This window comes from Babylonia areolata, chromosome 2 (assembly GCF_041734735.1).
Source record: "Babylonia areolata isolate BAREFJ2019XMU chromosome 2, ASM4173473v1, whole genome shotgun sequence".
In the NCBI taxonomy this organism is placed as follows: Eukaryota; Metazoa; Mollusca; class Gastropoda; order Neogastropoda; family Buccinidae; genus Babylonia; species Babylonia areolata.
Window position 1 is genome coordinate 53,135,479 of NC_134877.1, and position 16,598 is coordinate 53,152,076.

At 42.4% G+C, this 16,598-nt stretch overlaps 1 protein-coding gene across 1 annotated transcript in view; it reads right to left on the bottom strand.

Annotated features, from left to right (window-relative positions):
- LOC143277743 (ATP-dependent translocase ABCB1-like) overlaps positions 1–16,598 on the bottom strand; it is a 78,783-nt gene that overhangs the window by 23,786 nt on the left and 38,399 nt on the right. The window contains exons 17-21 of the mRNA XM_076582650.1: positions 14,463–14,615; positions 9,711–9,815; positions 8,115–8,192; positions 7,013–7,096; positions 5,117–5,320 (exon numbers count right to left, since the gene is read on the bottom strand). Of these exons, the coding sequence (XP_076438765.1) occupies positions 5,117–5,320; positions 7,013–7,096; positions 8,115–8,192; positions 9,711–9,815; positions 14,463–14,615 (624 nt within the window). The remainder of the gene's footprint in view (positions 1–5,116; positions 5,321–7,012; positions 7,097–8,114; positions 8,193–9,710; positions 9,816–14,462; positions 14,616–16,598) is intronic.

Consider the following 16,598-nt stretch of genomic DNA (forward strand, 5'->3'; position numbering starts at 1 on the left):
CTACCCCATAAACAAAACTTCCCGAAAAACAATAAGAACAACCCCCAACAAACACAACTAACCCAAGAAATAAAACTACCACCAAAACGAACCAAGAATATTACCCTAACAAATCAACAATGATAACTATCCCAACAACAAAACTACCCAAAGAAAACACCCCAACAAATAAAAAATATTCCAACAACAAACAAATACAACTCCAAACTAACTATGTCAAATCTGAAAAAAAAAAAATTACATGAAAAAGGAAAATAAACTAGTATCATAATTACATTTATTTTAACCTCTTCAGTGGTGGGCATGATTTTAGCTTGTGCTACCTATCTGCCAAGCGGTTTTCAGTTGCTGAAAAACAATTCTAGCACGCAAACTACTGCAAGAAAATATACTTAATCATTATTTTTATGAAAGAAAAGCTAACAGTCTATCAATTCATGATAGTTTGATGCATACTCAACACATTGGTTAGCTATGGGTGAATCATAAAGATAAATAATGTTCACATACGATCTGAATATACATTACAGACTGTTTGTAGCATTGTAGTTTAGTTTTTTCAAGAGAAGTTGAAATCACACACACACACACACACACACACACACACATATATATATATATATATATATATAAAACTGTGTCCTTCACCTGCTGTACCTGCTTGTGCCATGCCAGCTCACTTCATGCTCACTTTCAGACAACATCAAAGAGTTAACAGTGACCCAGTTGGCATGCAGTACAGAGGGAGGGGGTTAGTACTGTTAAGAATTTTGCCAGCAGGTGATAGCTGATCCCTGTCTTTGATCAACGCGTGCATGGTTTTGGAAAATAACACTGGTCCAGTAATTCATCCAATGCACAATGTTGTTCAGTCCCCTTCATCACTCTCTCCCTCCCTTCCTGTCCTGAATAAGCAGATGGTTTCTCTTCGAGTTCAACTCTGTGTCAGCCACTGAGCTTTTCGTGGCCTTCTGTTCTGCTCTTCTTAGTTCAACATGCAGCTCTACTACGACCCCTACCCTCACTCTCATTCTCACCAAGCGAACCATCTGACAAGATCTTGTCACCACAGGCACTAACATCATCGTCTTCAATGGCTTGTTAAGCTTCTGCAATATTTTGTGTGACAAATCACAAAGTGTTTTTTTCAACACACTGCTGTTTTGAAGCCACTAATTTCAGGTTGTCTCTCATCGTCCGCCATTTTGAAAGCATTGTCCTAAATTTCTTAGATGTATACTAACAATAACATCCAGTACACAAAGCGTGATCAGTTGTTTTTCCTCACAGATAATGAAACTTGCAAGCTTTCTGACTGGTGACTATTGGGACACATCAACTGTAAAATAAAACTGAAATCTTTGGCTACATTCACAAAAAATCCCAGCACGTGACCTGGAATTGTGCGCACATCATTTTGCACTTTCCCACCACTGGCAGCCAGCAACACGTGTTCACACTAGCCACCATCCATCCTCAGCTAGCATTCTGCGAAACAAGACAGATGAGACGGATGGCTGGTCCAAGGGACAGAACTCTTCAATGATACCAGTAGTGGGAATCTGAATCCAAATAATGTTTCTTTCATTTGAATAGCATCATAGCTGACGGCAACTGGCTGTGCCTGACTCACTGAGCTGAATGGGATGAAGTGGCAGCCGCAGTAATATAAACAGGCAGCCAGTTCTCCATCTTGTTAGAGGCTGGCAGCGTACATTTCACTGCTGGACAGTAGTAGAGTGTAGACATTTTCAGCAAAATATTTAATCGCTGTTTGGCAATAAACTGCGATAGTTGGTATGGGACAGAGTACTATTTGTTAAGAAAAAAAAAAGGGGGGGCTGAGGGGTGGATCAAACAAACGATCTTTTATTTTTGACATCTTTCTCTCTCTTAATCTTGACCATAATAATAATAATGATAATGACTAATAATAATATTTATAATATTAATGATGTTGACAATGATAATAGCAACAACTGATGATGATAACGACAACAACAGCAGCAATAACAATAATAATAATAATAATAAAAGCAACAAATAGTTGTCTCAGACAGTATCAGTATCAGTAGGTCAAGGAGGCATCACTGCGTTTGGATAAATCCATATATGCTACACCACATCTGCCAAGCAGATGCCTGACCAGCAATGTAACCCAACACACTTTGTCAGACCTTGAGAAAAAAAAGAAAAAGTTAAGAAGTAAATTAATATTAAAACTTAGATATAATGATCAGAATAATAGTAAAATGATTATGAAAATGAAAATAGAAAAAAAAAAATGATAATGATAAATAAGGATGAAACAAAATGAAATGAACAAATGAATGAATAATTTAAAAATAAACTAAATAGATAAATAAATAAGAAATTTAAAAAAATTAAAATTCTTTTTTTATATATAAAAAACAACTTTGTCTTCGACAAAGTTCATGTAGCAAATCGTACACTTAAGTCGACAAATTCTGCCCATCAATAGAAAGACAGGCAAAGAACTGTGCATAAATGGGTGTAAAAGGAAAGAAAATGAAAGAAGACTTTAAAAAAAATTTTTTTTTAAAGTCAGAAAAAGAAGGGGAAAAAAAGAAAATGAAAGAAAAAAGAAAGACAGAAAACAAAGTAGAGGGGAAAAAAAGAAAGTGGGAAAAACAGGAGGTTGGAGGCCTCACAATGGACACCAAAAAAACAGCATCAGTGTGTGTGTGTGACAAAAAAAAAAAAAGGAAAAAAAAAAGAAGTGGGAAAAATTAGCTAGGAGGTTGGAGGTCCCACAAAAAAACAACAATAAACAAAAACAACAACAACAAAACAAACAAGAAAAAAACAGCCAAAAACATTGTGTGTATGTGTGTGTGTGTGTGTGTGTGTGTGTGTGTGTGTGTGTGTGTGTGTGTGCCATCACCTTTATCTCATTTTCTTTCTTTGCCCCCCTCCCTCCTTAAGTTTTCGTAGCAGTTGACATTTTAGAGCTGAGTAGCCTTTTTTTTCTTTTTTTTGCTGCCCCATTCATCTGCACCATTTCAGTGGCATTACTCCCACGCCGCTCATTTAGATTCTCCCATACATGGCCACACCCGGGTTCATCCGTCACAGTTCCAGCGTCGGCAGTCCACAGGGAACCATCAATGTTAGTTCGCCAGGAGGCCACACACCAGAGGAGACCCTGCACTGCTGCTGAGTCACTTTGGTGGTGTTCAGTGGTGCCTGTTCTGTTTTAACGTACTTAGGACACCACCTACTAAGCCCCCTACTAACGACAATAATGACTTAGTCACGGAGCCAGACTGAGTGAGTGTCCCTCCCAGAGTGAAGACCGCCACCACGTCCCTCAAACAACAGCCCCCCATGAATCTGCCGACACTGACGACATCGACAGGACTCACCCCAAGCACGGAAGTGGAGGGGTATCGAAACTGGGGTCACCATGAGAGCAGGGCATGAAAGGCCACAGACTTTGAGACTATTTTGTTTATATTGATGACGATGAAGGAAGAGGAGGATGACAATGATGATGACAATGTTGCTATGGAGGTCCATTTTGGTTTGGGACTGCGTGACAAGGCTTGTACTCTACGCTTCCTGTCATAATATCCCGGCGTTAACCAGGCCCGAGAGATACAGACACTTGCAGTGTTGGTCAGGTAATTAGAGCAACACACCCAAAGACGCATCCTTGAAGTGGATGACACTCGACTGTGTGGTCCCAGTCTCACCATTTAAGCCCACAGCACACTCAACTCTGGGTAGGAGCCGGCCACAGGCCAAAAAAACCACCTCCACTGGGATTTGAACCTGCGTCCTCCCAGCCGTCAGTCAGGCGACGCTAACCACTTCGCCACGGCGGCTGGTGAGTAGCCTTTGTGTGTGTGTGTGTGTGTGTGTGTGTGTGTGTCTCTCTCTCTCCCTCTCTCTCTTGTCCAGTTGTTTGGAGACATTAAAACCAAGGTAATTTTCAGGCACAACAGATTTGTCAGCTTAATTAGAGAGACTCAGAGAGAGAGGGAGAGGTGCGCACGGCAGGCAGTAGCCTCCAGCAAGAAGGCAGCCTGCTAGTGCATGGCCGGCCTCCCTTCTTCCCCTCCATACTATTGAGCTCGATGGTCTGACTGAAGTGTGTTGCTGCGTTAGGCATGGTGACGGTAACTCACTGGCAGCAACTGGCTGGGCTTAAAGTGAACGTAGCCATAAGAGAGAAGAGTTCCTCAAAAACCAGGTATATGGCTATCATGCCATTGATCTTCTCACACAAAAAATGATAGAGGGACTTGAGTCTAACATGGAAGGTACAGCACAATCTGCTACTAATAAAATGAATATTCGCATCATTTCCAAACCAACAGTGCTCGGATTTCTTCAAAGTGGAACAGAGCCTCTCTGGGCCTTCCAAAATACAGTAGACAGAACAACATACTAGACAATAACCTCATGGCCTCGAGTTCTTTTCCTCAAACTCTACCAGCAAATCTGTGGCAGTATGTGAGTGCATAAACACATGTGCATGTATGCCACGGGAGCTGGTGTGTGTGGGTGTGCGTGGGGGGGGAGGGCAGGGGGTGCAGGGGGGGGGGGTTATCTTGTAACTGGGGTATGTATTGGTGTGTTAGTGTACATATATGTGTGTAGAGGGGGGGAATTTGTGTATGCAAGTGTGTGTGTAGACCATGGGAGCTATGTGCAAGCATAGCCGTACAAATGCATTTTCTCTTTTTGTGGGATCAATATCTTATGCGCGTATTTGCGTATGTATGTATTCATGTGCATTTGTGTGTTCGTATACATGTGTGTGCATGCGAGTAATGCATTATGTATTTGTGAAACATACATATTTATGCCTGAGAGAGAGAGAGAGAGTGTGTGTGTGTTCTGGTGTATGTGTTTGTGTGTGTGTGCATTTGTACACTTTTGTCAGTGTATGCACATAATTGGGGGTGTCCAGTTTTGTTTATCGCCTTTTTTAAATGTTAATGTTTTATACAAACCTAGCCTAGGCTCTCAAGGCCTGATCACCGTGTTGGGTTTATGCAGGCATCAACGCATCAAACTATTTTTTGCAATACAGCTGATGCAGCGTAGTGTACTGTACAAATGACATGACACACTTGACCATACTGACCTTTCCAGCTTCTTCGAGTGCAGTCTTGTTGCTACCAGCCACACCCGCTAAAATGCGGAATTGCAGGAATCCACAAAGGATGATCACTGGCAAGAACACAACGACGACCAAGGTGAGTTGCCAGCCATAAATGGTAGCAATGATGACACCAGTTCCAATGTTGGCAATATTCATGATGAACATACCCAGTTGAGATCCTGTCGCCTGAAATCAAGAATATTTTTAATCAGCTGTTCCAGTACGGACTACTAAATGTATCCACTACATAACAAATGTTATGCACTTCACATGCTAAAGTTTGGCCATTGTATGCATCATTTTTCACCCAAACAGCATTGGTATGAGTCAATTTAAATGATGGGAACAACATATATATATGATTAAATACAAATATCAATTATCTATTTGGTAAATACATTAAAACTAAACACACACACACACACACACACACACACACACACACATTCATATACACACACTCATATGCAAGCACACACACACACACACACACACACACACACGCACACCCATTATTGTGTGTGAGCACATGCACTCATACACTTCGTTCATACACTTAGACTTCAGGCAACTAACATGTTTAACACATTCAGTGCCATGAATATTTTGTGGATGTTTCTGTCAGCATTCTGAATCTGGGCTATTTTTTTTAAATATTCTGATTGTATGTATGTATGTATGTATAGATATAGATGTATATATACATACACACACACACACACATATACAATACATATTTTTGTATACATACAAACACAAACACATATATAGATAGACAGATAGATATACATATATATATATGTAGATACACACACACACATACATATATATATTAGATAAGTATTCAGTCATTTCAAAGTGAAGATAATACTTTTTGTACAACAAAAGGTCTATTTCTTCCCCCACAGAATGACAACCGAAACAAATATAAACAAAATACAGCTGGAGCAGACATGCTTGTTGTCAATGTATATCCACAGATGAAAATAAAACTGGTTATAAGGTTTTGGTAACAATCACAACTCAAGCACACATGTAAGTGAATAACCGTTCCGTCAGTGACAAACAAGTCCTCAATCTTACTGTATACTAAAAAAAACTGCTCAGTCAAGCTTTGTGACACCAAAGACCTTTCCCTCAGAGAGGAACATGATCTTTCAAAACACTAAGTCCATGCTGTACATGTGCTTACAAAAAGTCTGCTGTGCATGCCAGTTTGCTTCTTCTGTGAACAAGTCCGTCATCTGATCAGTGACAAAAAGCATGAAAAAAAACAGACACATTTCCCATCTTTTGCACTTTCAAACTTGGGTTTCATGGAAATCATGGATTGTTGGCTGCTGTCCAAACCACAGTATAATCCGTATCACAAAGGAAATAGTCTTGCACCAAACCAATCCTCATTTATATAATGCAGACACATCAAACTAAGCATTAAAAGTATGTTTATGTCCACTGAACTAATTCCGATGAAGGAAAAATCGGAATACATGTAACAGTGTATAATGTCAGTGGACATCTTCTATGAACAGGTGAAACATTTTGGTGTATGATAACAGCTGACATCTTACTGGCACAGAACGGGTTAATAGACACTGGAGCTGAGCTACTTTTCTGTCATTGCTCAGGTACCAGAAAATCTCCATAATCTGGTCTTGAACTGCAACTCACATGAGTTCACACACACATATAAACACAATTTAAAAAATCTTTTTAAAAATTAATATATTACACAAACTATTATCTCTTTTTTCCCCTTTAAATGCCAGTTTATCATCATTATTGCCAAATTAACTATAGCACAATTCAATATTCTGAAATAGTAAATCTGGTAACAAAACAAGAACAAAAATTGAAGACAAACAAAAAGTTACATACTCCTTGTACAAGAGAAGCATCTGTAGCCAGCCTGGTAGTTAATGCACCAGTGGTGTTGCTTTTGTCATCATAGAATGAGATTTCCTGAAATAATAAACACACAGAATAAACATCACTCAGAGCAAATGGAATCGTGCTGTTTATAGAGCAGCCACTTCGGGGCTGATTTAGAACAAATGCGAAGTTTTAAACTGTCATCATGTCATTATAAAGCGAAGTCCCCCACGACCCCCACCCGAACTACCCCCTCCGAGCATAAACATCTTGATAAGTGTCAACAATGAGGTTTTTATGAGCAAAGCTACATATTTTACATGGCTGCTATTTTGTTTCCTGTGTTTAATCATTTTGTGCATGAATGCAAGCGAGTATCGACTGTGCATATGAGCGCAGATGTGTGTGTGTGTTTGTGTGTGTGTTCTTTCTTTAGTTTAACGTCTTTTCATAGTTAATTGATATTATTAGACAGGGTAAAAATGCAATGCACGTCTGTGTGTGTGTGTGTGTGTGTGTTTCTGTGTCTGTGTGTGATTGTGTGTGAGATTGGGCTCGTGTGTGTGTGTATAAAAGCAGACATCTATAACAGTCTGCTGTCAATCTGGTTTTACTTAAGTACCACCGGTAACGACTGGTCAGCAGCACAACATTGCACATATCATACTGCACAATATTACACACCATTCACCATTGTCCCACACCATCTTATTTTCTGTGTCACAGCTCTCGAATGTATGAGTTCCATCACCTCAACTGATTCTTACCAGAATGATATTGTATATATTTTTTTCACTTCTATCCATTTACTTGTGTATGCCATGGCAAATTATATATATATCTGTGTGTATGTGTGTTTGTGTGTGTATGTGTGCATAGGTGTGTGTGTGTGTGTGTCTTTTTTGTCTTTTTAATCGTTTTTTTAAGCCATGTGCTTCTAGAAATATTAACAACAACATCACATTTTGTTCATATATAAAAGATAGAGTCACTGCTTTTAATCAACCACTTCTACAGCAGAACCAAACACTGCCAAACATTTTGTCTTAAAGAGTGTAGGCTATATCATCATAACGTTTCTTTTCTAAATCCACCAGTACTTTCTTACCTGATGCAACATGGCTCGGAAGGTCAAATCACGAACTCTCACTGTCAGGTTTTCTCCAGACACAGCAAAGAAGTAGGACTGGAAAGAGACAGACACACAAGCTGGATGACATGTGTCTTATAAGACAGGTGGGTGACATGCATATCTTATGAGACAGCTGGGTGACATTTGAATCTTATAAGACATCTGGATGACATGGAGACAGCTGAATGAGAAGCATATCTTATAAAGCAGCTGGGTGACATGTGAAGACAGATGGATGACAAGTGTATCTTACAAGCCAGCTGGGTGACACGTGTATCTTGAAAGACAGTTGGGTGACATATGAAGACCGCTGGGTGATGTATGTTTCTCTTATAAGACAGATGAATGAAAACGTATATTTATAAGACTGCTGGGTGACATGTGAAGACATACAGATTACTTGTGTATTTTGAAAGGCAGCTGGGTGAAATGTGTATCTTATAAGACGACTGGATGATGTGTACCTTTTGAGACTGCTGGGAGACGCGCATCTTATATAAGACAGCTGGATGGCATGTGTGTCTTACAAGACAGCTAGGTGAGATGTTTATCTTGAAAGACAGTTGGGTGACATATGAAGACAGCTGGGTGACATGTATAAGACAGCTGACTGACGTGTGAAGACAGCTGGTTGACGTGTATGCTTTAAGACAGTTGTATGCTTTAAGACAGTTGCGTGACGTGTGTTAGAAGACAGCTGGGTGACATGTATCTTGTAAGAAAGCTGGGAGATGTGTATAAGGCAGCTGGGTGGCATGTGTCTGTTGCAAGACAGCTGGATGACAGGTATCTTGCTAGACAGCTGAATGGCATGTGTATAACTGCACATCCCATCCCATCAGCTCCATTCTTCTTCCGATACTTGTCTGCTTCGCATCCCCTCTGTCAGAACAAAGTCCTTCAGTCAGTGTTCTTTCTTTTTTCTTGGACCAACTGGCAACTCCCTGTCCATTTCAGTCAAGTCTTTCCTGAAAACCCATTCTTTCAAACTAATGAAGAAACCACCACCCAACCCCACTGTTCTCATTATGTACTTCTCATCTGTGTGTGTGTGTGTGTGTGTGTGTGTGTGTGTGTGTGTGTGTTTATATGCGCGCATGCATTCTTGGTTCTTGGTTCTTTGTGTGTGTGCATGCATGTGTGTGTGTGTGTGTTTACATGTTTTTTTGTAAAGCATTTACAGTCCTATTTAGAAAACAGGTGTATTATTATTACTTAACATAAATCTGACAAAGTACCAGGACTGTCCTAAGAAAATATTGCAGATCTAGAGACAAAACAAAACAAACAAAAAAAAGACTAAATGAAATAAACTACTTAACTCTCAAACTGATGATCAAAACTGATAACTTTTGACTCTTGTGCATACAAAATATTGCATACATAGTGTTAAGCATTCAATTTTTTGAAAACTTTTCCCCCTTTCATTGAGAATAAGACAAAACACATGTGCATCTCCAGAGGTCATATTTCTGTGACAATTGATGAAAGACCAGTTAGACTAAGAAACTGCTCAGATATGATGCTCATAAATGATGATGCAATGTCGAAAGTAGATGTTAGTATACATACCTGCAAGAACTTTGCTAGAAGAGAGGCAAAAGCAAGCCCGAGCAAGATCAAACAGTAAACCCTGATCTTTTTCTCTTGCTCGTCCTCATCAGTCTCAGCAAACACCTTCAGACAAAAAACTTGTACATTTGAAGATCTTAAGACTATCTTTAACCTGGAAAGATGTCAGTTACTCTCTCTGAATCACATACCAGTTCTGTTGGTATCTGAACGTTTCATGCAGTGAATTGAAATCCAAATGCTTATGCAATGATGCAGACTCATATGTAAATACAAGCAAATTATGAATTCAGAGAGAGAGAGAGACAGTGTGTGTGTGTATGTGTGTGTGTGTGTGTGTGTGTGTGTGTGTGTTTATGCATTAATTAGAGCATATATAGCAGTCAGGTCTGGGGCATAGCCCTTGCTGCTGGTACCATGTAACCCAGTACTACCTACCGCATGTGAAGTCTCCCAACGACGGAACAGGCAGAGGATGAAACCTTTCCCAACGGAAGAGGATGACCAAAGGGCAGGGGGGAGCTCTTATCATTGGCTGGAAGTCCTCCAAGAAGACAGAGCTCCAAAGAAAAAACCTGCACCTGCCGAGGTCGTCCTACACGTGGCAGTATCTGCACCTGTGGGACTGTGAGCATCGGTAGGCGAGAGAGTGGGGAAGGGACTGCACAACTCCTCCTCACTAAAAAAAAAGTCACCTATGCTGGTCAGGCAACCAGGCTAATGTTGGAACGACAAGCTAGCCCTTCAACACCCAGCTTTCCTAAGCCCTGCAGCGATGGAGAAGTGGTGACGGGGACAGGCAGAGGATGCTGCTGGCAGTTCCTAGTCATGACTCTGCACGCAGGTGGCTGTGAGGTGATGGTCGTCCACCGTAGATTGGGGCAGATGCGGCGCCCGTATCCTCCCACAGTGTCAGAGCAGCCCTTTTTAGGGACAGCACTGCTCTCCCCACATGGGGAAGGGGAGATAAAAGGATCCCTAAACAAAACCTGTCTCGCCTAGTACCTAGCAGAAAAAGCACCTACTTGGACATCCAAAACTATCAGTCGAAAACAACAGAAGAAAAGAACCAGGAGTCATGCCCGGACTCTGGGTGCCTGGAATGTTCACACCCTTTTAGACAGAGACGACAGACCAGAAAGGCGCACAGCGCTCATTGCTAGAATGCTTAATCGCTACTAGGTGGACATAGCAGCCCTGATCGAAACCAGGTTTGCCGGTGAAACCCAGCTGGAGGAAGTTGGAGGAGGGTACACCTTCTACTGCATTGGGAAGCCAGATGGCACCCCAAGAACCTCAGGCGTGGGCTTTGCCATACGAACCAAACTTGCACGACAGCTTGACAGCCTTCCACATGCGATAAACGATAGGCTGATGACCCTGCGTCTGAAGCTGTCCAAGGATTGCTTCTCCACAGTCATCAGCTGCTATGCCTCGACGATGACCAACCCTGACATCAAAGAAGCTTTCTACAAGGAGCTCAGCTGCACCATTTCAGTGGTAGACAGAAAGGACAGGCTGATCATCCTTGGGAATTTCAATGCCCGTGTCGGCGTGGACTTCTCCTCATAGCCCAAAGTCCTAGAACAGCACAGCACTGGCAAGTGCAACTCCAACGGACTGCTTTTGCTCTCACTGTGCACACAGCATGGACTGACCATCACCAATACCCTCTTCCAACAAGCGCACAAGTAAAAGAACACATGGATGCACCCCCACTCCAAGCAATGGCACATGCTGGACTATGTGACTGTCCGGCAGAGGGACAGAGGTGATGTTTCCATTACATGCTGCATGAGAGGAGCAGTCTGTTGGTCGGACCATCGCCTGGTATGCAGCAAGATGAACATCAGACTTGCACGCAAGCTCCAACCAGCCAGGCAGAAACCCCCTTGAAAGCTGAACATCCACCGCCTCCCTATCACCAAGGTCGTGCTGCAGCAGCAAATCCAAGCAGCTCTCCAAGAAATTCCTGCATCGACTGATGCAGAAGAGGTATGGAGCACCTTTAGAGATGCTGTGTTCACAGCAGCAGCTGACACACTTGGCTTTGTACAGAGGAGCAACAAAGACAGGTCTGATGAGAACGACTCTCAATTCTCCAAGCTCCTGAACACACTGCATATACGGCATCAGGATCACATTTCCGATAAAGACTGCCAGAGGAAGGAGAACCATGTTCTTGGAAACCAAGCAACTCGTACAGAAGAGGCTGCGTGAGATGAAGAACACCTGGTGGGAGAGAAAGTCCGAAGAGCTTCAGTCCGCTGCTGATGCTCATGACATGAAGACCTTCCATGATGGTCTCCGAGCTGTGTATGGCCCAAGAGTCACAGGATCAACCCCTGTCTGAGCCTTGGACCAGACCACCCTCCTGACAGACAAGAAAGACATCCTTGCCCGCTGGGCAGAGCACTTAACACCCTCCTCAACAGGGACTCATCCGTATCTGACGAGGCAGTTGCAGCCCTCCCACAGCTACCAGTCAATGACTCGCTAGCTGCCTCTCCTACCAAGGCCAAGACCTGGAAGGCCCTGAAGCTGACAACGTCAGGAAAATCATGTGACATGGTGTTTGCCATATGTCAGATGCAAGAGAAGTGCTGTGAGCAAAACAAGGAGCTCCACATGGTCTTTGTAGACTTGATTATGGCCTTCGATACGGTGAACCACTGTGGTCTGTGGAAGATCCTCCTAAAGTTCGGCTGCACAGAGAGCCTAATCCAGCTGATTACGTCATTCCACGATGGCATGCAGGCGAGAATACAGGAAAATACTGACATATCGTATCCGTTCTCTGTGGTAAATGGAGTGAAGCAGGGCTGCATCCTGGCACCCACACTGTTCTCCATTCTATTCTCTGCCATGCTCATTGACGCCTTCCAAGACTGTGACCAGGGCATCTACATTCAGTTTCGCACAGATGGCAAACTTTTCAACTTGTGGCAACTCCACGCCAGGTCCAGGGTGTTTGAGGCACTGTTGAGAGAGTTCCTCTTTGCTGATGACTGCGCGCTTGCTGCACACAACCATGAGGACATGCAGTTCATTATGGACAGGTTCTCAACCTCCTGCAGGCACTTTGGACTCACCATCAGCCTCAGCAAGACCAAGTCCATGTACCAACCAGCTAGCTCACAGAACGCCAGTGCCTGCCTCCTACCTGCAGTCAAGACTGATGACACAGAGATCAAGTCAGTCAACAAGTTTTGCTACCTGGGCAGCACCCTATGCAGCAACGGAGCCCTTGATGCAGAAGTGACGCTGCGCATCGCCAAGGCCACCTCCATCTTTGGCAGACTCAAAAACAGGCTGTGGATCAACAAAGGCATCAGGCTCAGCACCAAGATCAAAACCTACAGAGCTGTTGTGCTGACCACCTTGTTGTACTGCTGTGAAACATGGACAATGTATCACCGTCACATTCAACAACTTGAGCAGTTTTCACCAGACATGCCTACAAAAGATCCTCGGCATAAAGTGGCAAGACAGGGTCTCCAACCTCCAGGTCCTAGAGAGGAGCGGCCTGCCCAGCATCAAAAGCCTGCTGATCCAGTGCCAGCTACGCTGGACAGGACACGTTGTCCGCATGACATATAGCAGGATCAAAAAGATGCTCTTGTATGGCCAGCTGAAGGAAGGCCACCGCGAACTTGGAAGACCCTCCAAGCGCTTCAAGGACACCTTGAAGACAAACCTCAAAGCCTGTAACATAGACATCGCTTCCTGGGAAATTGATGCCCTTGACCGCTGTCGCTGGAGGATCCTGTGCTCTAGTGGCATAAAGACATTTGAAAACAAGAGAACGCTGGCCATTAAGGTGAAGTGTGAGTGAAGGAAGCAGGGCTCAACTTCTGGAGACGTTTTCCCTTGCAACACCTCTGGGAAGTGCTGCGCATCCAGAATCGGCCTCCTCTCCCATATGAGGACACACACCAACAGTTAAGCCTGCATGCCTACTCATCCATCAGTTCGACAGGAGACTCCATCATTAGAGCATATATGTATATGCACATATGTGCATTACTCAGGTTTGTGCATTAATTAGAGCGCTAATTAGACAGTCGCAATAGCCGAGTGGTTAACACATTGGACTTTCAATCTGAGGGTCCCAGGTTCGAATCTTGGTAACAGTGCCTTGTGGGTAAAGGCTGGAGATTTTTTTCGATCTCCCAGGTCAACATATGCGCATACCTGCCAGTGCCTGAACGCCCTTCGTGTGTATAGGCACGCAGAAGATCAAATACGCATGATAAAGATCATGTAATCCATGTCAGCGTTTGGTGGGTTATGGAAACAAGGACACGCCCAGCATGCACACCCCCGAAAACGAAGTATGGCTGGCTGCCTACATGGCGGGGTGAATAAACAAAACGGTCATACATGAAAAGTATTACATGTCTGTCTGAGTGTGTATGTGTGCCTGTCTGAAATCTGATTGAATGACACAGGAAACGAATGATGAGAGCCCAATGGCAGCCGTCAGCTGGCTCTAACCAGGTAGGCAGCCTGTTGTGCAAATGATCCCGAGTTTGTAAAGTGTTTAAGAGTTTGGTCTCCGACCAAGGATAGGCGCTATATAAGTATCCATGTCATCCAAATCTTTCTAGAAAGCCAATGGATTGGCTCAAGTCATATATTAACTAATGAAAACCAAGTGGTGACAACAAAGACAATTCTGTCTCTTGTCTCTCATGTGGACAAAATGCTCTTTCCCTCCCTTCCTATCAGTATACACACTAAACTACTGACCGATATGATCTTGCTAAAGATGACGGCAAAAGATGGCTCTACACCCCCATTGAACATGGCAGCGATGCATCCCAGCAAAATGTACATCCATTCTGGGGCGTTCATCCGCATCAGTCGTGTGAATGGGGCGTTGGGCAGCTCTTCCATTTCATCCTATGAAAAAGGTGTACCGTGTTAGACAACTGTAAATATCCACCAGTAGTATTCATGCACAAAAGAAGTCGACCTCTGAACTGTTTTCAAAAATGAAGGGAAAAGAAGTAGCCCTGGTTAGTTGGAAGAGGTGTATACAAGCAGTCAGAGCCGAGGACTGAATTGTCAGGCTGAGACCTAAAATTACATTTATCATTGTCAAAACAGTCATTCATTAACGTGTGTGCACGAGTAGTGATTTACATATATAAACTGACAACAAGCAAGTCATTCCCAGCTGTAATTTGTTTGTTTCCTTTTCGGATGCCAATTTGTAGATCTTGAAATAAGACTTCTTAAAAGGCAGAAAATTGCTATCTTCACTTTGAAATGCCTGAATTGTTCTCTGCCATTAATATGATTGGAAAAGAGATTCAGAATCCTAGTTCATTTTCCTCCATCACTTCCCAGCAGGAGTTATTTCTTTCACTGCACTGTAATACCTTGTCACTTTTGTATGCCTTTTGCAGTTTTTCACCAGCATCATTAACATTTTTAGGATCCCAAGGTAAGGTACTAATTGCTAATTACTGGTACTTTAAACTGGATGTATATTTCGTTGGTCAATTTACTTGAAAGATTAAGATAGTTGACTGCAATTACCTCCTTCCTTTTTTCATTTGTAAATTACTTAGCCATCCTTATGAATCACAATCGTAGAAACTCCACCCAAAACACCACAGCAAAAGCAGGCGACAATAGCAACTGATGGACCAGCGTGCACCATGGGTGTGACAATGCCCTGGTAAATGGGGCAACAGAGGCAATAGAATGCCATGGTTGCAAGCAATGGTGCCACTGCAGCTGTGCTGAATTGACAGAAGCGCAGTGCAAGTGCTTGAGCGAAGAAGATTTCATGGTTATGCAAAAAATGTAGAGAACCAGAAATGAAGTTATAACTTACAACAAATTTACAACAAGAATGGAAAGTAAACTGGACTGTACTGAATATGCAGATAGAAAAATACAACACTGATGCAAAACATACAGCCTGCAGTGCAGTCCCTTGAAAATAAAACTGTGGACACAGCAGCACAAATGGTGAAATTAAAAGAAAAGGAAAAAAAAAATAGTGGTGTGGCTAACTTGCCAGAAAGTGACAAGAACTCTGTTGAAAGCAAAAGAACAGAACTGGGATCGAGTCAGAAAACTAGTGAAGAAGATTGCTGATGATATGGATACAGATGAAGTGGATGACCTTGGCAGACTTGGCCCTTATAAAATTTATAATTATACAAATGCAAGACCAAGACTGCCTAGACTGACTGTTAGAATTCAACTACCAATTTATGACATGTCTGAATAAAGATACAAAGAGAGGTGGAGCTCAATATAACCTAAATGCCAGTGTACGTGAGGAACTAAATAATGCAGCATTTGTTGAAAGCCTGTGGTGTAGTTGCAAAGGAGCGCATAACGAATCTGTACTTACTGCTTGTATTATGTAAGTCCGAACACAAGAGAAAACACACAAAAGCTCTTTCAACTACTGAGATCAAAAGAAGTAAGTACATTCAGTAAAGTCTGTATTTTCCTGATGTGCAATGGAATGGAGCATGGAGTAGTGAATTAAATAATGAGTTTGCTGAGTCTCTAAGAGATGCTTTCCTTATTGAGAAAGTTACACAACTAACAAGACTCAGGAAACAGCAAATACCTACACTGGATGACTTAATTTTAGTTAATGATGACAAGTTGATATCAGACATTACACATATGGACCCCCTAGGAAAGAGTGATCAAGACATTTTGGTACTTGACTTATATGTGTCAAGAATGTGGAGACCATAATGCGAGACTGAAGTTATGAGACTTGCAGAACATGAACACACAAGGGCTCGCCCTTGAAGAAATGATAGGAGAAATTCTTATAAGCCCATTAGCAACTACAACCCCAACATGCCTTGGAACAAGACAAGGAGACAGTGACAGTGTGATCTACAT